Source organism: Ambystoma mexicanum, chromosome 6p (assembly GCF_040938575.1).
Source record: "Ambystoma mexicanum isolate Mex_15411 chromosome 6p, UKY_AmexF1_1, whole genome shotgun sequence".
Classification (NCBI taxonomy): domain Eukaryota; kingdom Metazoa; phylum Chordata; class Amphibia; order Caudata; family Ambystomatidae; genus Ambystoma; species Ambystoma mexicanum.
Genome location: NC_090935.1, coordinates 1,086,751,580 through 1,086,777,721, shown reverse-complemented (window position 1 = coordinate 1,086,777,721; position 26,142 = coordinate 1,086,751,580). Strand labels below are relative to the sequence as shown.

The 26,142-nt window shown below is 44.6% G+C and overlaps 1 protein-coding gene across 4 annotated transcripts in view; it reads left to right on the top strand.

Annotated features, from left to right (window-relative positions):
* Nucleotides 1-25,757, top strand: part of PRXL2C (peroxiredoxin like 2C) — a 235,895-nt gene extending 210,138 nt beyond the window's left edge. For all 4 annotated transcript variants that reach the window (XM_069625678.1, XM_069625676.1, XM_069625677.1 and 1 more), the window contains one exon: nt 25,121-25,757. In XM_069625678.1, the coding sequence (XP_069481779.1) occupies nt 25,121-25,151 (31 nt within the window). In that variant the 3' untranslated portion in view covers nt 25,152-25,757. The remainder of the gene's footprint in view (nt 1-25,120) is intronic.
* Nucleotides 25,758-26,142: the final 385 nt, after the last annotated feature.

Sequence of the window (26,142 nt, the reverse complement as noted above, 5' to 3'; positions counted from 1 at the left end):
AGGGCTTGGGTGCCAGATGAAGAGGCAAACATCTTTAGCCCCTTCACCTTTGGCTGTCCGGTCAAGCGCCTGGCCAGAAGAGCTTATTTAAGTGATGTGTTTCTGGTCTTCTGGTGGAGGGTGGTGCAGGAGAAAGGCAGTGGGTGTGGGGAAAGAGTGGGAGAAGAAGTGGAGATAGTGCTTAAATTAGCACAGCGATGAAAACTGGTGTAAAATAAATGTGAAGAGCCCCAGAAATAGACCTTACCCTGCTGCTGCGATTGTTTGTGTTCAGCCCATGGAATCTCTTACAAAATGAAATATTACCCCTTGTTAGGCCACACGCACAGCTGTTTGTGTTCTGGGTCTTCTGACCTTGGAATCAACCAATTGCAGGTGAGGAGGTCGGGCAAAGAGTGGTGCAGGTACAGTGTTGGGGGGGAGAGGGAGCATAAGTGTGCATTGCATCCAAACAGGAACACAGACAAAAACGAGTGAAAAATAAATGTAAAGAGCCCCAGAAATGGTCCTTACCCTCCTGCTGCAGTAGTTTGTGTTCACCCATGAGAACCTCCTACAAAGGAGAAAAAACAGCTCAGGTTTGTGCTGGGTATGCAGACAGTTGTGGTAAAATAGCTAATGTATAAGTTAGATATGATGATAGTTATGATAAGAAACATCCCAGTTATGTGTTAGTTATGCAGACAATTGTGGCAAAACAGCCCAGTTATGTGCTAGGTATGCAGAAAATGATGGGAAAATTATGGGAAAACAGCTCAGGTGTGTGATAGGTATGCAGACAGTTGTGGTAAAAACAGCCCAGCATTGTTCTAGGCATGAATACAGCAATTACAAGCCCTGTTCCAAGGACACCTAGATGCAAAGTGACAAGATGGTACTGCATGCAGCATTGAACATTTACTTTGGGACAGTAGCACATGCAGAGCACAGATGAGGGCTATGCGGTACATTATCTTAGAAGGCGACTCATGTTCTAGATTGTATGCTAGGGAATAAAGTGGACAGTAAAACAGGGATGTAATGTGGTATTTGTGATGCTCCCATGTGAAAAACAATTGGGGGGGCTTTGTGAAGGTTACCTGGCTGTGAGTATCAGAGCACAGCATGTTTCAATTAATTGTAAAAGGGGTATCCTGTTTTGATAACATAGAATACAATATGTAATAGTATGGTTAGGGTCTCTAGATCAGAGATACATTGGCCCTCATTACGAGTTTGCCGGTCCGGTATGTAAGCTACCGGCACTGTTGTTACCAGACCGGCAAACTACGAGTTGTGCTCGTGGGTGCCTTTCTGCCCGCCAGGTCTGACGTGGCAGGCAGTCCGTCACCCGCGAGCACAACTATGGGGCTCAAATGGGAATGGGGAGTAATGAGTACCGGCAATGGGTAATTACCAGGTCCAGGTCAGAATACATAGGTAATTGCCCATTGCCAGGTGCCAGTAATTTCACGAGTTTGGCGGCAGCCATGCCGGTTTTACCGGCACAGCTACCCCCAAACTCCTAATGAGGCCCATTGTAAACATAGTATGTAACACTAATGCTGTTTCGTGGATTACCTAGATTTAGTATCCATTAGTTTGTGCTAAGTATACAGATAATGCAGTGCACTTCGCTAGGGGTATCTGGTTGAAGATGATCATAGAGCGAAATTATAAAATTAGATGCAATGTGCTTCATTGAGATCCCTAGATGACAGGTAATAATCTAGAGCATGAATAAACTCTTAACCTCTGTCCTTTCTGAGGTAGATCTATATGTGAGGCAGTCTAAGAGTTGTAAAGACAATTCTGAAACATTTGGGCTTCAAGGTCCTGGATGTGGGTTGCAATAGGCCATGTGTAAAATAAAATATGGCCACCTTTACCTGTTTGTAGCCAGAATCATGGCTCCCGAGTCATCGCAGGTTTAGGGCACCAGGCGAACAGGCACACAGAAGGCTATGCCCTTTTCCGGCTGCTCAGGCAAGGTGACCTAGGCCAACTTGAGAAGGGGGACTGTGGATGGATCAGGTGACTTTGTGTGCCTGTAGGAGGCCTGCATTTCCCAAAGGAATTGTGGGAGAAGGTTGTGCCAATGGCTACTAGCAAATCAAGTTCTGTTTTTGGCTAAAGCTTAAAAAAGAGAAGGAAAACATTCTAATACACTAACAACAATATCCTTGCTGTTTTTCAAGCCTGTTTTAAAAACAGATGGGAAAATCGGATTTCAAGTTAAAACAGATCAAAATACTTCAGGGATGAAGAAAAAAACAGCTCCTTGTAAAGGCAATCACCCAAGACAATGGGCCTCATTACGACCCAGGCGGTAAGTTACCGCCTGGGCCGTGACTTTACCACCATGGTGTAAACTACGTTTACACCATGGTGGTTGGCGGACTTACCGCCCCATTCCGACCTTGGCGGGGCGGTAAGTCCCCAATCCCCATTTACCCTTCCCCATTCCCATTTTTGCCCCATAGGGCATAATGGGAGTGGGGAAGGCGTTAATTACGCCACCGTAAATTACGGTGGCGTAATTAACTCCATGGTCCCTTAGCGCCATGGATTTTAACACCCGCTAAAATCGGGTGTTAAAACCTCCATGGCGCTAGGGGAACTCGGAATTGGCGGTAAGGGGTCGGCGCAGCTAACGCTGGCGTTAACCCCTTACCGCCAGGGTCGTAATGAGGCCCAATATATATATTTTTTAAATTGTCGTTCAAAGTGAGCATGATTATTCCTTCTTTTTCACCATACTAAATAATGTCACCAGTTTCATAATACTAATTATTTTGTGCCTAACAAATCTCACTTGCAGATTGTTATTCGTGATGTGAAGAAGAGCGTTTGACATTTCAAATAAGCAATATTTTTGTCAAATAAGCATATTTGAAAATAAGCTTGCCAGAGGCCTGTGACGTGCTCTCTCTTTTCTGTGACTTTTTCCACTTAAATGGCTGACTTAAAAAGGGGCATACAATGAATTAAACAATGCCACCAGAATCTGAGAAGGCAAACGTTTTCATCGGAGCAGCAAAGTATTATACAGTCAGATAAGGTGATCTGTCCAGGACTAGAGTATCAACCCAAGGCAAATCAAGGATATGAGCCTCATTATCTTGGTCCTACTGTCTCAGATTTGGTTGCATAATTAACTCTCCCAACTAATGCATTATTCCTTCGTTGGGGGTGGTTGCCTATTTTTTTACAGCTCTCGTTTAAAGGATCTGAGCTCAAGGAAGGAGATGCTTAGGCTGTCTTGCAGGATCTGGAACTGTGATCTGGCACATGAACACCGATCTATGCACCAAATGCTTAACACACCGAGCCATCTTGTGAATCATCTCGGCACTCAGACTTACCAAAACGTATTTCACCATTGGTTATTGCACCTGATCAATGCGTTCCCCAAAGAAAGGTGAACATGATACATAGGTTATGCTATAGTGGACACACACACACACACGCTGTATCTACTACAGTGTACACAAAACGCATTACAGGATTAATTTATCAGATCCACACTTAGTTGCTAAGAACAATCATGCAGCAGGATCGCAGCCTCAGAAATGCTCTATACAATGCCATGATATGATATGGCATTTGTAATGCGCCTATACACAAGTGTTTCAAGGCGCGACGAGGCAAGGAAGGGGGAACAGAGGGAGGACAGAGACAACGATCTTACTACGCCAAGTGACACTGAGCTCACGCAAGTGCAGGGGAGATGGAGGGGAAAAGTGCCAGGGGAAAGTGGAGGGGGCAGTGCTCTACATCGGATCAAAACAATAACAAGTGCGACCAGCAGGTGGCAGGTGCAAGGGTAAGTGCAGATAGCAGGTGTCCAAAAGTGCAGGTAGGGGGACTGTAGCGTTACAGATACAGACCCAAGTGCAGGGTTTGCCGGGAGGCAGCGCGAGTGTGCAACTGTGCGGGTAGGGACCTGGGTAGCCAGGTGACCAGTGCAGTATCAGAGAGGAAATGAGCAGGGGAGAGGAAGAGAGAAGGTAGAGGCAAAGAGGAAGGTCTTGAGGTGTTTCTGGAACCGGAGATGGTCCTCCTCGAGTTTCAAAAAGGCAGGGAGGCTGTTCCAGAGAGAGGCACCAGCCGAAGAAAGAGATCTACCACCAACTCGTTGCTTGGAGAAGCAACTGACTCTGAGGGAGTTCGAAGTGGAGGAGCGAAGAGCTTGAGTAGGAAGGTATTTACAAAGAGAGAGTTGGAGGTATTGAGGACCTAGAAGGCCTCGTGGACAACGAAGAGAGTCTTGAACTTAATCCTTGCAGCCACTGGGAGCCAATGCAGAGATTTCAGTGCTGGAGACAAACGATCCCTGGGCTTGAGGCCACGGACAAGTCTTACAGTCGTGTTCTGGATGAGTTGCAGAGGGTGGAGAGTAGAAGCAGGCAGATTTAGAAAGAGGCTGTTGCAGTACTCCAGCCTAGAGAGAACCAGAGCTCTAGCGACAGTGAGCTTCTGGGGCAAGGAGAGGAAAGGAAGAATACCTCTGAGGAGGTGCAGTTGGTAGTTTGACTTCTTAGAGACATCAGATGTGAGGAGAAAAGAAGAGTGTGGAGTCGAAGATGACCCTGAGGTTCTTAGCCTCACAGGTGGGAGCAGGAAGAGTGCCAAGGGAGGCCGGCAAGAGATTGACAGGAAAGGAGGGTGCAGGTGTGCCGATGAGAATCTGTCTTACTGGCATTAAGGCAGATATTGTTGGCGGCACACCACTCCTGGATAGCAGACAGTCAGAGATGACAAAAGAAGAGGTGGCAGAGGAGAGCCTGAAAATGAGCTGAGTGTCATTCGCATAGCACTGAAAGTTGGAGCAGAGAGCGGCAATGCGGTGGGCGAGAGCTGCCAGGTATTGGTTGAACAGCCAGGGAGGGAAATTAGAACCCTGGGGAAGACCACCGTTAGAGAGTGAGATAGAAGAAAGGAAGGACCCAAGTTGGATCTGCGTGGGTCGATCAGAGAGGAACGAGGTCAGCCAGGCCAGGGCCTGGTCAGTGATACCCAGGTCATCCCGGAGACGATTGAGCAGGGTGGCATGGTTGACCGTGTCAAAGGCAGAAGAGAGATCGAGTAAGATGAGGACAGAGGGGTGATTAGAATTAAGGTTAGAGAGCAGGTCTTCACGGATGTTCAGGAGAGCAATTTCCGTGCTTCTGGCTACTCTGAATCTGTTGGTTGTCTCCATGACCATCAGTCTGGCTTCAGTGTGAAGATTAAGCTGGGAAATGGCCAGCTTTTCTAGGAGTTTACCCAGGAAAGGAGTGATGGGGATCGGGTGATAGTTAGCCGTGTAGGAGGGGTCGGCTGAGGGTTTCTTGAGAAGAGGGTGCGCAAGAGAGTGTTTCAGGGGGGAAGGGAAGGCTCCAGTGGCAAAGGAGTGGTTGCAGAAGTCAGCCAGGGCAGGGGCAAGGGTGTCAATGTGGTCCTTGATGGTTGGGAAGAACAAGGAAGAACCTGTTTTGACGAGACTTTCATAGAGCAGACTTGTCTAGAAACCTTGTCAGGGGAGAACAGAGTAAAGGAAGAGAGAGGGAGGAGAGGTGGCCACAGGGGTGGGCGGGGCGGAGGCAGATGAGAGAGTAGAGGGAGGAGCAGGAGAGGACGAGAGGGTGGACACGATGTCCTGGGTTTTAGAGATGAAATGAGAAGCCAGGGCCGTGCACAGGGCCAGGGAGGGGACATGAGAGGTAGAGACTGGAGCAGGATTGGCCAGCTTCTTGCAGATTTTAAAGAGTTCGGCCGAGCTGTTAGATGCCGCAGAGACGCAGGCTTGGATGTGGGCTCTCTTCTTAGTGTGGACAGAGAGCCGGTATTGCCTTTGGAGCAGGGGGCAGGCCACTTTGTCAGAGGAGGCGCAAGAAGCTAGCCATTTCCTCTCAGCCACCGTGCACTTGCGTTGGACATGTGTTCTGTACGTTTTGTAAAATATATGCACTGCCTTCTTTGTATCAGGTGGCCAGGTGGGTCCTTCTGAGGGTTTGGAGTTACATGTCCCTTTTCCCCTCCCCTTAAGACGTCTATAATGTAACACTGCACCATATAGATGCCTGAAACGTTACATAAAGCAACACTGCAGATGACACATGAAGGCTGGCACTGAGTGCACACTGCCACACCCAAACACATGACCATTTAGTGCCCCTATTTGAGCCTTCTGAGCTGATGTTTGGAAAGTCATAGCACATATATTGCTGTTTCAGGAGTACATTCCATTGTCATTTATCTTCCTGAAATCCCTAGTGCTCTATAAAAACCTATTCCTGGCCCAAGGGAGACTACTGGACCTACTAGCATCATCTGCTATTTAATCCATCGCACCAAATTGGAAGGACTCAGTTAAAACTATTGGTTCACGAAGGATGGGTAACACTGTAATAGTGGGGTGAAGGGCCCACATGACTGGCTAAAGGATTCCCAGCAAGAGGAGCCTTTTGGACCTCTGTCAAAGAATACATAGTTAATAACTTATGCTACAGGACCCCCGCCCTGCCCCCTTCTTTCGGCCCCTCACTTACCCCACTCAGCATCACTCCATGCTAGGAGTGTACAGAACGCAACTGTTCCTTCTCCAAGTTGTTCCTAATGTACGGTAACCGGGTCCATCCACACTAAAAAAGGTTTTAATGTATATGTCTGCATGTAAACAGAATATGGCTTAGTTGCTCTTTTGAGGTAACAAACTCAATAAGTGCATGTTTCATAGGTAGTGTGATAATAAACACGTTTTGGAATGTGTTGTTTTTCTGTAGTGGCGCTCCCGAGCCAACCAATCAGGTCCCTGTAGTATATCACATGCCTGCCTTCCCCTTCTTCTCTTTCATCCCCTTCCACTTACCTGGAAAATATCAAAATGTAATTTAGCATTGTTGATGTAGATGTATGTCTTTATATTATTTGTTTCCTCCAATTTGTCGTCTGATCTTGTTTATGTCAATTGTTTAATTCTTTCAGAGAGAGGTTCCTTCATTTCAGCTTATACGTTTAGCAATAGTTGAGAATCACTACTGTGGGATGTGTTTTGTGCTTTCATTTTCTCTTAAGAATTAACTGCATAATTTAATTGAGACGTTAAAGCTGATGAGGCAGCGGTTCTGTGCGAGGAACCAGATGGCTTACATTGCACAGAAAATACAGGGTGAGGATATGAGCAGGTAGCAATGGAAAATTACAGCCACATTTGTGATGGAAGATGGCGATTCCGTTCATCGGTGGGGGTGCATGGTGAGAATTCCAGAAGGGTCTGACTTGTGATTGGGACAGTGGAGACATCTGCGTCAAAAATAGTACTCGTGGTCCCATCCAGCGTGAGCTGGACAGGGGAGGGAGGCCTCCTCTTAGGGACTGGCTAGTGCATTTCAATTCTTTTTTTTTGTGTAAATCTTTTTATTAACATTTTCAAAGAGGAACACATCATTACAATAAAATAATCTTAATAAGGAATTGATACAATAATAACCTTAGAGCTGTATCAATAAATACATTATAATTTTTCTTCATCTTCCCCTTTCCTTTCTACTTCCCCTCCTCATTTCTTCCCCCATTCTATCCCCCCTTTATCCCTCCCCCCCTCTTTTCCCTCCTCCCCCTCTTGTTGTTGGTTTAAACCTTTTTGTTAGGGATGTCCACAGTACGAGAGATGGTGAAGGAAATAAAAGAATCAATAGAGAGGGGGAAGTAAGAGGGTGGAAGAGAGAAAAAGAGAAGAGAAAGAACAAAAGAAAAAACATTTCACGAATAAAGATCTTTGAAAACATCCCATATGGCAATGTGTTTATCCATTTTCCTCAACCTCTGATATGTTACTTTCTCCCTACTTGAAAGAAAAGAAAGGTCATGTAACCCGTCATCAATAGAAGGTCTATCATCACACTTCCAACATTTTAAAATGTGTTTCTTTGCAGCCATCTACGCTCTATATGCCCAAAAGAGTAAATCAGCAGACACCCGTAGACCCAGAGGAAACTAACCCAGCACACATATTAACGGAGTACGAGGCAGCGAAAAATCCAGCACAAGGTGTATCCGCTGAATGACAGCCTCCCAAAAACAAGTAATTTTCGTGCATGACCTATGCAAACCCGTTCCAACATCTGATTTACAATTCCAGCAAATGTCATCTTGCATACGTTTACAGCATTTCATCTTTGAAGGAGAACAATAAATAGAGCGTATGACCCGCTGTTGAGTACATCTCAAGTCCAGATCAATTTTATTTCTACAAAGGCCTGCACAAATGCGATTCCACTCACCATCCGAGAGATCAAAACCTAGATCTGAGCTCCATATCTCCCTATCGCATTCATATGCCACATTAACTTCCTTTGGTGCAAGCAGCTTATACAATGTAGAAGCCGAAAGAGGTTCACTCCTAGATAAATGCAATATGGGAGGGGGCGGACACTGCAAAGAAGCATTCAACGGCGAAAATTATAATTCAAAAATCTCACGAAGTACACAATAACAGCGTACTTCTGACATTCTCAGCTTATAGTTAAATCTCAAGAACTCAAAATTGAGCATAAAAGTTCCATCAAAAATGTACCCAATTTTCCAGATACCCAAAGACTGCCAGGAGGACCACGATATAGTACGATTGTTAAATTGAATTGCTCAGTTACCCCAGATAGAAGATTCCAAGCTCAGAACGTATTTTACCCCTGAGGTCTCACACATTTCTTCCAATCTTTCAGGACATACCTAACAAATAGGGGGGTCCTATCAATAGCTAATTTTTTGACCATACTAAAGAGGCAGTCCGGAGGAATTGGATAAACTGAGGATTTCTCTATGTTCACCCAATTCGGACAAGTAGCAGTATCTTCCCTCAACCAAAAGTGTAACGTGCGAAGGGTGAAGGCTTTCTGGTATGAAGCAATATTTGGAAAGCATTTCAATTCTTAAAGGATCTTTGCTAGTTTTTTCTTTGGTCACAGGGTTGTGACCTATAAAAGTGGAGGTCTGGTTGCTGTCGGATATTTATAGTACAGTGAAGATATAGCTCTGTAGACTTGTTTTGTGAGACAATGAAACGGTCTTTGTCTTTGCTACTTCTGACATGATGCCGTGAGCTCTGTTTCTCAGACAACATCTTAACTTAAATATCCAATCAATAAGTCATACTAGGGAGAGAAAAAACGAAACAAAACAAAGTACAACACAAAGGGGTAATGGAACAGACATAACAGAAAAAGGTCACCAGCCAAATACATTGTCCATATGATTACTGCACTTCAATCTAATTTTACCCATTATGCTCATGTTACTCTGCCAGACGGTCTGTCTCTCAGACAACCTTTTTGTAAGGCCTAAAATATCTGCCCCATCCCTTATGACAGGAGCAGAAAATTCTCCAGGCGAGAAGTATTTCCCAATATCAACTGCTTCCTTGTGTAATGAAAATGAATACATCCCTTTCGGCATTGGGAATTAATCTGGAAAGCTTGAGTGCATTACTAAAATGGCCCGCCATTCCTCTATAAGGAATAAACCTAATCATTGGGTATGTACGTCAATATCTCCATAAGAAAAACGTTCCTTACTTTCTGCAACCAATCCATTCTATCAGGTAGGGAGGGAGATTGCCACTTCTGTGCCATTCCTAGTCTTCCTCCCCTAAGCAGCAGGGGGAGACAATAAAAACAAAGCCGTTAATCGAACCACCCCCATTGGGGTATCCACAGTATCTTTAATCTAATTAAGGAGTTCTGACTAATATAATTAAATGGAGGGGCAGCTCTACCACATGTGAAAGTTAGCACCAGATGGGCCACATCATCTTGGGCGCATGGGGCAACCCCAGGAAATTCTCTCAGGTTCGAAATGCCACTTGACAAGGATTTCAAAGTGAAATTACAAGACATGAATAGACAAATTGCAATGAAATGTTGTTAGACATGTTGTCCATTAATTTATTCAGGAGCTCCTTTCCCAATTTACCTTAAACTAAGGTTTCTCTTGTAACCCACTGGCTATGATTGCTCTTGATAGTGTGGATATCGCCCCCTTCCTATTCTGGGTAATATTGAATATCTTTTTCCAATGGTGTAAGGTCCCTCACTATTTTTGCCTTCCACTTAGGCTCTAGTATCTCTCCTTTTATTTGGAAATGTTGAAAACCCCAAATCCCTGTACACCCAACATGTCCCACACTTATTCAAATTACATAAATCCTCCCCTTGATCTAAGCTGACCAAACCTCGCTGCACCCACATCAGACCAACTCCCAATCTGCTCAAATCAATAGGTTGACCTCATACTGAGTTCAGAGGGGGGGCCACGTGGAAAGGTATTTGTTAGAACTGTTTTCTTTCCATAATTCCCAAATAGCCCCTATAACCAGATTCGCCCAGATCTGTTGGCCTTTCTCAGCGACCAAACGATGTCCCTTACCTTTTTCGGTTGAGTTGCATAATTGTACAGATGGGTCCAATATATCCTGAAGTCGTCCATCAGATGTTCTAAAAAATAAAACGCCACTGGACAACTTTATAGTACCCAAAAGATCTGGATCCTCCTTCCTCTTTTGGAAGAGAAAGCGTATTCCTCCCAATCCTTGCCCTTTACCCCTGACATACATAAGCAACTATCTTGTCATACATTTCTCTAAAGATTGCCTCCAGTACTATAGTTGGAAGCATCGTAACAAGGACGAGAAGACTAGGTAATACATTGATATTCACAGCAGCCATCTGCACAAGCCATGATGCCATCAGCCTATTCCATCTACAAGGGTCCACACTCGCCTTTTTCAGAATCAGGCCAAAGCTCAAATTATATAGCACATGTAAATCCCTCAGAATATGTATTCCCAGTTATTTTATATAGTGTGTTTCTACTCTGATTCCATTGTTCTCCATGGATCTGTTTGTTCCCCTATCGCTCCTCCTTAACAGAAAGATGCACCATTTAGTACAATTTATTCTGAACCCAGAAAGAACCTTGTATTCTGTCAATTCACTCATTATTGCCGTCAGGGAAACCTCAGGGTTAGTAACATAAGATTATCTCATCTGCAAAAACAGACATTTTGAATTGAAACTCCTCTAGCTCACTCCCTTAACGTCAATGTTTTGTTGATGCTTTGCACTTGCCAAGACCCTGATTACTAGGGCAAATAGAAAGGGGAGATAAGGCACACCTGTTGTGTACCCCTAAACAATTGAAATTCACCCGACATGATTCACTTGAACATTTGCCATTGGACCTTAATAAAATGATACAACCCAGGTACTGACATTATTCCCCATTCCTGTTCTTTCAAGGACTGCCTTCACGAATCAAACTTCCGCATGGTTGAATGCCTTTCGGCATCTGTTGAAATAAGGTGTGTGTCTTCTCTACTCTGTGCCACGTGTATGAAGTTGAGTGTTTACCTGATGTGACCAGAGCGGTGTCTCTCTTATATAAACCCTACCTGCTCACCATGAATCAATGCAGGCAGTAGTTTGTTTAGCCTATTCCCTAATGTCTTTGCCAACATCTTTGTAACACATTTTAAGAGAGATAGGCATGCAGGAGCCATGCACTGCGGGGTCCTTACCCACTCTTGTGGAATAACAGAGAACAAGGCCTGTAACATTGATCGCGGAAGATGTTGTTCCTCTAGTAAATATATAATTTGGTAAGTACCAAAGCCAGATAGCACCTCAAGATACTATAAAACCATTCTCTACACCAGGACTCAAGTCCTAAAAAAAAAGTGAGGGGACTCTGACACATGTATTGAGAAGTGACGTCACATGACGTGAACATATCTTAAAATTAAATATGCACATTTCAATAAACTTGTTTGTTTGTTTGAGATGGTGCAGCCGAGACCCGAAGGTAGTTGTCCCAAGTATTACAAGGATACTTATCAGCTTAGTTACCAGACGTTATATACATACATAGTTATATAGAGGCATAGATATCTATACAGATGGTACAGTGGGATATGTACAATTGGAGTGGTGGTCGGGAAGGAGCTGTCTGGATGGGGGGAGATTCATCAGTAGCTCAAATTAGACATCATTTCACAATTGAGGAAAGTGCACAGACCAAATACGTACTTGCCAAAAGAACATATTTTTTCATTGGAACCAGAATAAAAGAGATTACCAGCCACTGCCTCACCCTGCACAGGGCACCAGTTCTGAGGCATCTTTCACTAAAAGCTGATGAACCTCCTCCTGCAGGAGAGGGACTGGAGGAAGAATGGTTAGAGGGGGTATGGAGGTATGTATGACTTATAAAGCCCAAGCATTGGAAGTGATCCGACACAACTCCATAATGTATAGGGAAACTCTCCGCTATATGGGTGGCACGCCGGAAATTTGCCGCAGAGGAGCAACAGTACCTCTCGGAGCTCCACAAGCTCAGCCTTGGTGGTGGGGGCAGTGCAGCTGCTGCTTGCTGGAGAGCGTCTGTCCTTGATTACAGTGTGGGTGTAGGAAGCAAAGGGTCGAACACATTGACCCCTAAGAGTTGAGGTAGGGGGGATGGTGAAATGCTAAACTTAAGGATTTGACTGTGGCTTTCGACACCTGAACCTTCTGGAGGAACTCGTCAGCCTTGGCCTGTAAGGGTGTAGAAGTATGAGACTGACCAAGGGGGGGCATAGTTTTGGTTATAAACTTTTAATTTGTAGATCACAAAGAAACCTATCTACCCCTAGCTCCATGAGTGCTCTTCCCTGCCTCAACATAAAGTAAAGGAACTGTCAGAATGTCTGTCAAATAATATTCGCCCTCCTTGTCCAAAACCCTACTTCTATCCCTTACACTTAGCTAAATAATGTAAACCAGGCGGAGAATGACTGGAATTCTGCATAGTTAAAAGCCCAAGATAATGTATCCCTTCTCCTAGCACAGTTCAAACACAAAGGATCTTCAACCAGGAGAATGCCTTCCTTCTTGTAGTACACTCAGAAAGGTTCTCTTTACATAAAGGCGCAAGCCAGGAGGAATGACTCCCTTCCCTGATGTTCTATTAACTTCTGTATTGGTTCAGCTTTCAGATTCTTTACCAGGAGAATACCTCTCTTCCGGTGTCTATGGCACTATCAGAGTGTCCACACTCTTCAGACCAGGGAGAATTTCTCCCGTCCCCTGGTTCTCGACATATAACTTTTGAGGTTCTTAACTCTTTCCAACTTGGCAATTCTGTTGGCCTGTGTTCTCATGCTCTTCAGTGTCCCAACTCTTTTTTTTTTTTTTTGAGTTTCATTGATGTCCCTCACATCACTGAATTGGCTAAAGTTCTCTTTATGCTTTATTGCAATTTGCTTTGGGTTCCTGACCCTTATCCAGTATTTAGTGATTTTCCTGTGGCCACTGGGTTGAGGACGTTCTCCTCTGTTGCTTCTTTCAACTTTTTTAGGGTTCCTGGCAGAATGTCCTTGGTTTCCTTTGACATTTGCATCTTAATGCCTCCTCAGTGCCGCCTCGTACCAGTACTTGCCTGACCAGTACTTTTCACATTTTCTGTGATCTTCCTCATCCTAGTCTTTTCTTTCTGGGCTGTACTGAAGGAATTACAATAGTACATATGTTTATCCTCAAGAAAGGGGGTTGTGATGGAAGGGAGCCAGAGAATATTGGGGCGTGACAACAACTGAGGTTCTGTACTCTAAGTGGTCGTACCTGTCCCCATGTGGGTACATTCTCCTCTATTGCTGCTTTCAACTATTTTAGGGACCCGTCCCCTTCTCTGGTGGTAAGTGGTTTCTCTCTCTCCACTTAGATGAGGAAGTACTCCTCGGATATAGTCTCTATTCGATGTGGGGACCCCGACCCTTCTCTGGTGGTCAGTAGTTTCGCTGGCTCCACTGAAACAAGGAAGTACTACTCGGATGCCCTCTCTATTCAATATAGGATCCCTGACCCTTCTCTGGTGGTCTGTGGTTTCTTTCTCTATAATGAGACAAGGAAGTACTCCTCGGATGCAGTCTCTATTCATTATAGGGTCCTGACACTTCTCTGGTGGTCAGTACTGTTGCTGTCGCCACTGAGACAAAGAAGTGCTCCTCAGATGCACTCTCTATTCGTTATAGGGTTCATGACCTTTCTCTTGTGGTCAGTGGTTTCGCTGTCTCCATTGAGATGAGGAAGTGCTCCTCGGATGCACTCTATTCGTTATGGGGTCCCGACCATTCTTGGCCCACTTTCAGGCTCCGCCACATTGATGGCTGGAACTGAGACCCCTCCACTCTTCCCTTGTCCCCACCTGCATGCCTGTGCCTCCTGTTACCTGTTAGGAGCTGCTTGCATGGTGCTGGTTCTTCCAGGGGCTAATGCCGCTCTCTTCCTGGCTTCCCGCGGTCTTCCGTGGATTTGGTGGTTTTGCTGCATTTCCGCGTCTGTCTGCTCCCTGCAGTCTCAGTGTCATTGTGGGACCACATGGGCCACCCCCTGCAAAGGTCACGCCACTACCTCACCTTCATCCACCGGTCCTTGGATCCACTGCCATCGGGCTCACTGGAGACGCTCTCTGCTTCCCGCTCGCGTCCTCCAGTTTCTGGTATTTGCCGCTTCTGGACTCGTGCACATGGCAGCTTCCTCGCCTCTCACTACTCCAGGGCTGGGTTCTGGGCTTGACAGTTTGTTTAGTCCTTTATCTCTTTTTATACTTTGTTTCCAGTTCCTCCCTGGCGGAAAATCCTTTGTTTCTTTTGACATTTTTATTGTTATGCCTCCTCAGGGCCACCTTGTACCAGTACTTGCCTGACCAATAATTTTCACATCTTCTGGGATCTTCGTCGTCCTAGTTTTTTCCAGCTGGACTGTACTCAAGGTATTACAATAGTACATATGTTTATTCTCAGGAAAGGGGTTTGTGATGGAAGGGGGGCCAGAGAATGTTGGGGTATGACGTCAACTGAGGTTCTGCACCCTAGGTGGTGAGTCTTGTCCTCAAGTGGGGTGTCCCTCCCCATGAGGACCTGCTGCCTTAAACCGCCACTAGGGGGAATGTAGGGTAGCAGCCGCACCACCTTAGCCTTGTGCGATAGGGCTCCCCTTTGGGGAGAAGTGACGTCATTCATAGAATCGTCACAGCCTCATAGAGGTTGTGCCCATTGAAGGACATATCTAGCAGCTTCACTTGAATGTTGGGGGTAAATACAGAGGTTTGTACCTAAGAGTGCCTCCTAAGCACTATGCAGCTTCCTTTCAGTTCTTCACCAAGGCTTTGATACCTTTATTAATCTGCTCAGCTGGGCAATTATCTGCTGCCTCAGAGATGACAATCCAGAGGCTAGAAGAGTATTTGGCCATAATGCAGGATGAATTAACCGGTCTTGGAGCAAGACTGCCTCAGGCGATCACCTTGCGCCCCCAACAATCTCTTGATCTCCCTGTCTCAAGGCAGCCTGCCTCGGGAAGAGGTGGTATTACGTTTCACTGTAGCAGCCCCCACCATGAAACTCTCTGGGGACAAATGGGTAGAGAGAAAATCTAAATCTGGATCTGAGGGCACCAGTTGATGCTTCTTCTCAAGGTACCGGTCCACCATGGGGTTCAATGGTAGCTCCTCTCAAGCCATCAACACTGGGGTCTCCACAGCTTGGTGTAAAGCAGTAGGGTTTCTCTCTGATTACACTAGTCCAGGATGTCAGTCAGTTCAAATTGAACTTTAGGCCTCGTGGGTGCTGAAAACCTCTGTGTTTCCACAGGCCCATGCATCCACTCCCACCCCAAATCTCCCACCAACCCTTACTTTTCAGGACCCTCCAGACCCCCTCCCCTTGAAGAAACCCAGAGAAGCAAAATAAAAAAGAAACCATTTTCACTATGGACCGAGTGATTTTACCTTGCTCAATAATAATGCAAATCTAATGTTTGCATTTACAAAGAATCAAAAAACAGTTAATCTCTTTGCAAATTCAAAGACTGGTGTTGTCCCTTATGCCGTACACAGCACTTTATATGGATAAAGCCAGAGAATAAAAAGCCCATGCCATCACTCATGTAAAGCTTTGTGAAAGGCATTAGGGAGACGACGGGTGACGTCATACCCTTCAAGGTGCCACTGGGGTGCCTCAAATCCATCCCTCGTGGCATCCTGAAGGGCTCTTCACCCCTCCCATGCCTGTCTGTCTCAGGTCGGGGTGGGTCAGAATGCTTACCCTGCCCTCTGCCTGATACAAGCATAGACAGGAGGAGGGGTGAAGGGTGTCTCCAGACCCCTTACCCTCTTCCTCCAACATGATGATGTTGGCGGATGTGGGAGAAGTCCCAAGAGAATATCACAGCTGTTGCCCGCTCAAGTATGTTTAAACATTTAGAATTTTTTTTTCTCGACTGGATTGTGTCCTCCCACGTATTCCTTATCTTTGATATTTACATATCCAGCGTGCTGCTTAGAAAACAAAAACATTCAGTAGAGGGCGCTGCGCGTTGATGACTGTCAAGTCAATGTCCCTTGAAGCGGTCTGTCTCGATGTCGACGTCGTCAGTGGTATAAATAGTCGCGCGCAGTGTGCCTTGCTCAGTTCTGTTTTTCCGCGCTTCATGAGCTTCGGGAATGTGACGCTCGGTTCTGTGAAGAGAATTAATTCTTTGAGTATTTTGTCAAGAAAACCTTTGATTCCTCTGTACGAGATGGCCTCTTTGTCGGCTCCATCTACGCTCCGATCCGGCTTCAAAAAGTGCAGAGATTGTGGGGCAAAGATGTCCTTGACAGATCCCCACAGGGTCTGCCTATGGTGCCTTGGGGCAGAGCATCCCTGTTTGGAATGCAAAGAGTGCCTATTGATGACGGCGAAAGCCTTAAGGGAGCGCAGAGGGAAGCTTAAGAGAGGTAGGCCTAAAAAATCCATTACCCCTACCAAATTTACCTCAGACGAGTCGAGACCGCCGTCTCCTCGACGAAAAAAACACTCCGGATCTAGATCTCGGAGCGGATCGCATCACTCATCCGCTTTGAAGCACAGTAAAAAAAAGGTGTCACAGATCCCCTTCGACATCCTCCAGTTCACCGGAGAGAGGAACATGCCCCCGGCTCAGTGGGAGGAATTTCCTAAAAACATGATGAAGGTGTTCGAGAACGCGGCCTTGCCTGTCCGTTCCTGAATCTTGTTCCGCAGGAGCTGCTGGCCCTCACAGTCCCCCTGAGATGTGTAATCAACTGCTGACTGAAACAGCAGAAGTCTCTACACCCCCGAGGGAAAGGGGGAAGTAGATAAAATAAAAAACAGAACACAGGTTACTCTCTCCGATCAGCTGTTCCCCTGCAGAGGATGAAATACTTGATATGTTAATTCTCTGTCTAACCAATTACCCACCCTAACTCCCCTGAAATTCTCTGTACCTGTGTAGCCTTCCTTGATAGCCGGAAGGCAGAATGAATTCAGAGACACCTCACAATCCTTTTGAGCAAAGATGGGATTGAAAGGTAACTACTTCCTTTATGACTGAGTTCTAATGAAAGAGTTATTAAAGGAAGCGGACTCTTAATACTTATAACTAGAAGTCTTTGTCTTCAGTGTTTTGTATTTTGACTTTATACATACTTATTACTAGAAGTCTCTGTCTTCATTGTTTTGTGTTTTGACTTTGTACATTTAAATTTGTATTTTCTCCATTTAATAAAAGCTTCAATTAAAATTGCCCGCACAGAAGAAGGGAGTACCTGCCATCATTATCCCTGGCCCCAACTCCCTATTAAAGGGGGCCTCATTGGCTATCAGACCGGTGGAACCATTGATGAATACTTCCCTTAAGGATCTGCGCCTGCAAAAATTTGAAATGGCAAAAATCAGTCACTCCACTTTGAGTAGCTTTGTTTTTGATCCAAGAAACTTTATAATAATTAATGTAGTGAAACCAACTCATCATGAAACAAGGGAGGCCTTAAAGAACAAAATGCAAGCCTGTCTTAATATAAAAGTGGTTCCCAATTGTGTCAGACCAGCTGACTTTAGGGTTCTACGAAGAATTCATATTAATGATTGGTGTAGTGAGGATAATACTGATTGTATTGTGGTGGGATGTGGATCAAGCAGTTTACCTTTGTTTCTACAGAGTCTCCATAAACGGAACCTCCCACTATCGACATCAAAGATGAACATTGTACTAAATTGATCGCTTAAATTACTGTCATATTTTATTTGTTAGCTTCACTTATGCTGGGATTCGTTTTTGGATAGTAATAGCGCCATTTCTTTGTTATTTGTTGTTCACGTTTATATATATTGTGTGTGCTGTTGCACCATCATGCCTGCAGGTCGATTGTGCGCGGTATAAATAAATAAAGGTAAATGTAACATGAATATTTGTTTCACCTTGGCGTTAGCATTGCAGATCTTAAGGGTTCACTCCATTCAAAACTATTGTTAAAACATCAGGAGATCGCTGACTATAAATTGCTGGAACATAAGCAGAGTCACATGTGAACGAGTGGTCCAACCTTTCTCTTTCCACAATTGGCGTTTATAATGCCTAAATACAGATTAATGCAATACTCTGTTCATACTGTGTCTTGGATCCTAAAACTGGAATGCTAATCCCACGTCGCAAGGAGATAATTCCCTGTGCATGCGTGCAGCGGCAGTCAAGGAAAACGACTGAAAACGCTGCTGCGCATGTGCAACAAGCAACACTAATCCCTAGCTTCCTTCACTAAGGACGCTAGACTTCAAGTTCATGTGCGCGAACGGCACATTCTACGGAAATGAATGCCAGCCAACGATCGCGTGCTCAGAATATTTGTTAATTGAACGGGTAAGCAAAATAGAAATGGTTTTCACTCGCAGCTCGCGTTGAATCTACGTTCACTTCAGGGAATTGAATAAACACATGATTCTATGCATGGAAAGTAGCAACAGTTCACAGAGCATGGAACTCTGATTTCCCAGTTCTCTTGAGAGTGGAATTCAAGCCAATTATCTGTTGAGGTTGCGAGTCTTCCTCACTAACTAAATACCTAAATTTACTAAAGTAACCGTAAACAACCTTACTGACGGCTTCAGTCATGAAATTATTGCGCTGCTTTCAAGTTTTAAAATGTCACTTAATTAAATGGTTTTTCCAAGGACTCTGAGCGCAGTGCTCCCACCAGATTCTCTGCTTGCCTTGTCCCACGTAGGTCTGCCTTCAAACCTGCTTCTACTCCAACCTGGACATTCATTTAAGGGATCTAAATAGGGTCTTACAGAGAGGATTAATAAAACAGGACCTTCCTGTTTAAAGGAGGACAATGAAAGGCAGTTTAGAACCCTGCAGCTATTCCCTTATCCCCTTGTCTACCAATCATCTTGCAGTTCCTTCATGACCAATCAATTCCCTGCTTCATCCCCACTATACTGGATTGGGACACTCTCGCTTTGTTATAATGAAAGTTAAGGATTGAACAGATCAAAATACAATAAAAACATAACATAAGAAATCTCAGCAAGACATACTACTCGAGAGCGTGAAAAACCCTTGAGTCGGGTCAAAGCCTTTTTGACGCCAAAGGCGTCGACACTGTCGACTCACACGTCGACACCGAAAACTGCGTCGACGCCTTCGGCACCTCCATTGAAAGAAAGATCTTCGAGGCCTCGAACATCGACCCTGTCGACGCTGATCACTTCAATCCCTTCGACGACTTCATCGAAAACGTTGAAGTTGTTGTTGATTCTATCAATGTCCTCGAGGCCATTCACAAATCCTTCGAGGCCACTGACGTCTACATCGACAGTGACAAGTTTAACTCCTCCCTTAATGACTGCTATTGCTCCCTCCTCATTGGAAAAGAGCTACACACCTCTACCACGCTCTGATTATTTCAGAGCTTTATCCTCAATTTATGAGGAGGGAGAGGATTCAGATACAGAAAGACCCTTTGGTCTAGAATGTATTAGATCTCACATTCCAGAAGAACTAATTCCAGAAGAGGTCAGATTGAAAGATCTGCAGGATTCCTTGCAGGAAGCAAGCGGAATAGTTACCTCCCCAGAGATAGATTTAGGAAGCCTGAACCAGGGGAACATGCTGAGAGTAATTATAGGTCATTTACGAACAGTCAGTAAGAAACTGTCAGCAAAATATAGAGCTTCATCTGCAGACCCTCTATACTTATCTAAAAACCCCAGAAAGCTTGGTTGTTCAAGCTGCAACTTCAGTAAGACAATCTGCATATCCCACAATCCTGTAGGATCGTGACGATAAAAAGGTTGACGCCATGGCCAAGAAAGTTTTCTCGGCATGCAGCATGGCATTAAAGTCTGCAAATGCCACATGCACACTGGGGTAGGTCCTTTCGCTATTAGGCAGAGGACAGCCAGCTCTAAAGGGGCCGTAGACAATTCAACCCATGGTGAACGGGGCAAAGGTACTAAGCCCGCATCTGCAGGTGCTGCTTTACCCTTAGCATCTGCTTCAGCCACCCTAAAGCCCCTCTCAGGTCTTACATCACGAGACATCAGTAGGAGGCAGGTTAACTCAACATCTGACAGAATGGGAGGCTATTACTTCAGGTGCTTGGGAATTGGAAACAGTTGCCACAGGTTACTGCCTGCCTTTCCTACACACACCTCAGAGTTATCCACCGGGGAAGAACTCTCTGATGTTTCCAGAACCGCTCCTTATGCAGGCGATTTTGGACATGTTAGAGAAAGGTGCTATAGAACCGGTACCTGCGGCGGAGAGGAACAAGGGTTGGTACTCCCCATATTTTCTAATTCCGAAAATGGACGGAGGAATAAGACCCATCTTGGACTTTCGAGAATTGAACAAGTTCCTAAGGAAAGACAAGTTCAAGATGGTTAGACGTTCTCAGATCCTTCAGACCCTCCAACTCCAGGATTGATTGGTATCTCTGGAACTTCAGGATGCTTACTTTCATGTGCCAATATATCTAAAGCACAGAAAGTACCTGAGGTTCGCCATTGGCAGCTCTCACTATCAGTTTCGGGTTCCGCCATTTGGGCTAACCTCTGCCCCAAGGGTCTTCACCAAGCTAATGGTGGTTGTGACAGCGAGTGTCAGGAGAGGGGGGATTCACATCTACCCCTACCTGCACGATTGGTTGATCAGAGCGAATTCCCCGGAACATGCTCGGAATCACATAGATATTGTTTGCCATTCCCTCCACAGGCTGGGCTTCTCCCTCAACTTCAGGAACTCCCATATGATACCATCTCAAAAACTCCAGTTTATTGGAGCATTCCTGGACACATCCCTGGGAAAAGCCACGCCATCAGAGGTGAGGGCTGAAGAAATTTTACAGATAATGACAAAGTTCCAAAATGCCCGCTATCTTGCAGCCTTCAACTTTCTGAGGTTGCTCGGCGGATTGGCATCCTGCGTCTTTTTGGTGCCTCAGGCCTGCCTGAGAATGAGATCCCTCCAGTGGGCTCTCAGGAACCAGTGGTCACAATTCTCGGGAAAAGATGTCAGATCTCCTTCAAACACCGAACAGAGTTGCTTGGGACCTTCAGTGGTGGGCTTCCCGAGAAAACCTCTTGAATGGAGAACCTTTTTGGCAACCATGGCCAGAGATAACGGTAGTGACAGATGCATCACTTACGGGGTGAGGAGCCCATACCAACGATTTGACCATCAGCGGTCTTTGGTCTCCATCGGAGTCCAAACTACACATCAACCTTTTAGAGCTGAGGGTCATCAGACTAGCGCTGAAGGCCTTTGTGCCCTCTGTACGGGAAAGAATGTCCTGATAATGACAGACAACACAGTGGCCATGTACTACCTCAACAAAAGAGGGGGTGTAGGGTCACTACCACTGTGCAGAGAAGCAATGCAGCTCTGGTTTTGGGTAATACAAGAAGGGATCTCTCTGTCGGCAGTCCACCTAGCCGGAGAGATGAACGCGGCAGTGGACCCTCTGAGCAGACAGAGCACAGTATCCCACGAGTGGTAACTAGCTCAGGAAGTCCTGAAAGGCTGAGGTACAAAGATCGGGAGCTCCCAGACTATGTAATGGAGGTGTTGCTTTCGGTCACAAGGCCAGCAACCAAATCACTATACCGCTGTCGTTGGAACAAGTTCTGCAGCTGGTGTAGAGATAAAAATGTTGATCCTTTTTAATGCAATTCACAGACGGTGTTATGTTTCCTTTTACACCTGGCAAATTTAGGACTCCAGATCGGCACAGTTAAGGGTTACCTAACAGCACCGTCCATTTTTAAACGCACTGCTAAGGAACCCTCGCACTTCAAAATACCCTTGGTTATTCCATTTTTGAAAGGGTTGACCCCCCAACTCCTTTTCAAGTCCCCCTTTGGGACCTACATTTAGTCTTAACATTTCTAATGGGTACTCCTTTCGAACCCCTTCATTTGTGCCTGGTTAGATTCCTTACCTTCAAAACTGTTTTTCTAGTGGCAATACCTTCTGCAAGGCGGGTGAGCGGGTTACGACTTTATCCTACAAACCCCCTCACACTGTCTTTCATAAAGATAAGGTTGTTCTACAGGTGCAGCCACATTTCCTTCGAAAGGTTGTGTCGGAATTTCATATTACTCAAAAGATAACCTTGTCTTCTTTTTACCCTCCTCATCTGGGGAAAGAGAAAGAAAGGCTGCACAGACTTGACCCAAAGCGTGCTTTGAGCTTCTATATTAGCAGACTGGCAAAGCTAAAACAAACAGACCAATTATTTGTGGGATACACAGGTCACAAGCTAGGTCTAGCCATTACCAAGCAGACAATTTCAAGGTGGATTATTCTATTATAGAATGTTACACATTGGCAGGTAGGGACCCTCCAGAACATCTGAGGGCTCATTCAACCAGGGGTATCTCAGCTTCGTCAGCTCTTCAAAGGGGAGTTCCAGTAAAAGACATTTGTGCAGCTGCCACATGGTAGTCTGCACACACCTTTACTAGATTCTATAGCTTGGATTCCTTCACTAGCCAGGAAACTAAATTTGGAAAGGCAGTATTGCATTCTGTGCATAGTTAGATGATACAAATATTACTCCCTCCTCCTTTATACTTTACTGCTTTGGGAGTCTATCAAAGATAAGGAATACTTGGGAAGACACAATCCATTTGAAGAACAAGTTACTTACCCATGGTAACGTGTTTTTGACTGGATGTTCCTCCCACGTATTCCTTATCGCCCCTCCCATCTTTCCCCGCAGTAAAACGTCCCTTGTAGTTAGTCTGCTCTCCCTCAAGGGTAGTAACTGTCTCATCCTACACAATACCTAACTCTTCAAAACGTAACTGAGCAACGGACGCTGCGTGCGACTATTTATACCACTGATGACGTCGACATCGAGACGGAAGCCTTCGACGGACATTGACTCGACATCATCGACACACAGCTCCTGCTACTGAAATTTCCTTTCCAAAGCAGCAAGCTGGATATGGAAATATCAAAGATAAGGAATGCGTGTGAGGAACATCCAGTCGAAAGAACATTACCATGGGTAAGTATCTTGTTCGTTTATGTGTGTGAGATGTATTTTTAACATGTGTGTGAGTGCGTGCAAGCGTGAGAGAGTGTAACTGTGTGAATTAAGGGTTCTGGTGAGTGCCATTTGTAAGATTGAGAGGCTGTATGGGTGCTTGACTGCATATGTGCATGTGTCTATCTATACATATGTGTATCTGTGTCAGTGAAATGTTCTGCTGTGTGAATTAATCATTCACATGGCAGCCAGCAAGAATATTATTTTGCCTTGGTATTGCCCTGCATTAATGCCCCCACTGAGCCCACACAAACACATTCATATACACATGTACACAAGCAGTCATACACCCATAGAACTTTCTTCGTCATTAACATGACACGCAGCAGAACACTTTCCTCAGGCAGATACACACAATCATATATCTGCTTGAATGAAGTGTTCTTGGGGTGTCGTGTGAATGACTGAGAGAGCTCTATGGGTGTTTGACTTCTTGTGTGCATGTGTATATGAATGTGCGGGTGTGTTGGCTCTGGCTTGGAGGGGGCATTGATGCAGGGCAATACCAAGGTAAGAAAACATGTTCTTGCTGGATGCATGCAATGCATGTTTTCCTACAATGGCATGGCATTTTTTTTTACTGGACATCTATGATAAAGTAAGCTTGATGAGTAGTGTTACTTGGCTAGACTGGCATATTTTGGTGCAGACAGTCTAGCTATGATTTCTTACTGAGGCATAGCATTTTTTATTGGGCATCAATGGCAAAGCAAGCATTGTGTTATTACATGCTTAGACTGGCTTACATTGTTGAAGCCATTTTGGACTTTTTCAAATGTTAAATTTTGACATTGCATTCTTAATAGCAAGCTAAATGGAGTATGCTTTTACATTGGTTTACTGGCATTATGCGCAAAGCAATACTGGCATTATGCGCAAAGCAAACCTGCATGTTCTTTTATAGTAATACCGGCATATATTGGTGAGCGTGCATGGAAATATATTAGTACAGCCAGTGTGAAAATGTTTTTTATACTGACATATATAGTGGGGGAAGGCATCATAAAAATGCATTGGGGAATGCCCCATGCCCTGTTGTTAACTTCCATCTTTTGGATTTGTCCATTAATTACCCAACAAAACGTATTGCAAGCTGTTTGGCTTTTTACCCAATTTTCACAAAGCGTGTCGTGTAATGTAGCATTTTACGTATTATTCAAAATAACTTTCGCGTGGGGAGAATCCAATCCCCCAAACCTTTCTTGGTTGTTTTGGGCTCCCTCACTGTGCTCGTTCGATCACGCCGATTTTTGGGAACTGCATAGTGTGCAGAAGAAAGGAACTGAAGCCATGTGACATGCCCGCTCCATGAATAGTAGCCCCTACGTCATGTCAATCATGGGGCGCCTTATCCAATGGCAGGTTAGGCAATGTTAACTGGTCATCACATACTGGTCATCACAAACTACGAATCACACAAGCCTGCTGTGTTTCACCTGTGGCTTTCACCAACAGTGTGCACTTCCAGCTGTGAATGCCAAGGTCCCCAGCAGCATGTAAAGACCCTCATGATGGTATCACCGCAGCGATCTTGTAAAGGCCTTCACTACACTCGGGCCTCTAACTTGGTCCCCGGGCCGATACCAGGCATTTAATCCTCCTGTATTAGGGTTCATTGCTAAAAAGATCAATTGCAAGAAGTTGTAATGTTATCATATTTGTACTAAAGTTATATTTGTTTAACACATGTATTTGCTCAATTATAGCTCTTCTGTCTTTCTTTTAGGAAACAATTTGCACTTCATGCATCTGGATAGGAATCGGCTCGACCACATGCCTATAAACTCACTGTTGGAGCAGGCTGGTGTTCAAATTGTGGACTTCGCACACACGCCCCAGATTATTGATGTATAATTTTCCAGTGAACGTGGTCTTGGCAAAGAATTTCCCTGGATGATGGTCTACCTCTAGCAGTCGACGTCTGGGCGAGCGGCCATGTTTTACAAGACTGAGATATTTGCATTTTCTATTGAACATATTGTCACAGAGAAATGAGAGAATATATTACTAATATTTATTTCCTTTACTTTTTATATATTATTTATATATCACTTTCCATCATGATCCTTGAGAAAACAAAAATATTGGAAAATAATATATAATGCGTAGGTTATTGAATTTCCGCAGTACAACCCCCTAGGCTTGTGGAATGAAGTGATGTGTCTAAGCTGGCTGGTGTTCTCGACAGTGGTGTAAGTTGTTTTCTTTCTAGAGGGAACGGAAAGTTAAAATGACTTTATGTATGCGTCTGCCCGCACATCCCTCTATTTGTTTCCATGGCTATAATAGAATTAATTTGCAGGGCCCAATCTGAATGTTGCCAAAATATATCATCTGAACGACTGATAAATCTTTGCATTTTATCGGATTGTTCATTTTAGGAGTTTTCATTTGAGAGTCACTTTTTATTATTTCCTTGTTCCATTGCACATTAATGTCATTTATGTTAGAAATAGGCAAGATTTTTCTTTTCACAAGGTCAACAAGAGTTGCTGGCAATTAACCTGGTTTTCCTTTGTTTTGCCCCATTTATTTCTGTACAGCAATGCATGTTTGTTAGTATTTAGAACAATACGTGTACGTAAATAGTTTAGATTTCCCCATACAAAAGTTAATGTTGTCAGCTAGCCACTTGGCAACAATAACATCAGGGAATGATTTAACAAAAAAAAGCTGAACGAAAGAGCTACTATAGTTATAAAACAAACAATATACAAACAGTAAAGGACTTAAGCAGTAGCACAGGTT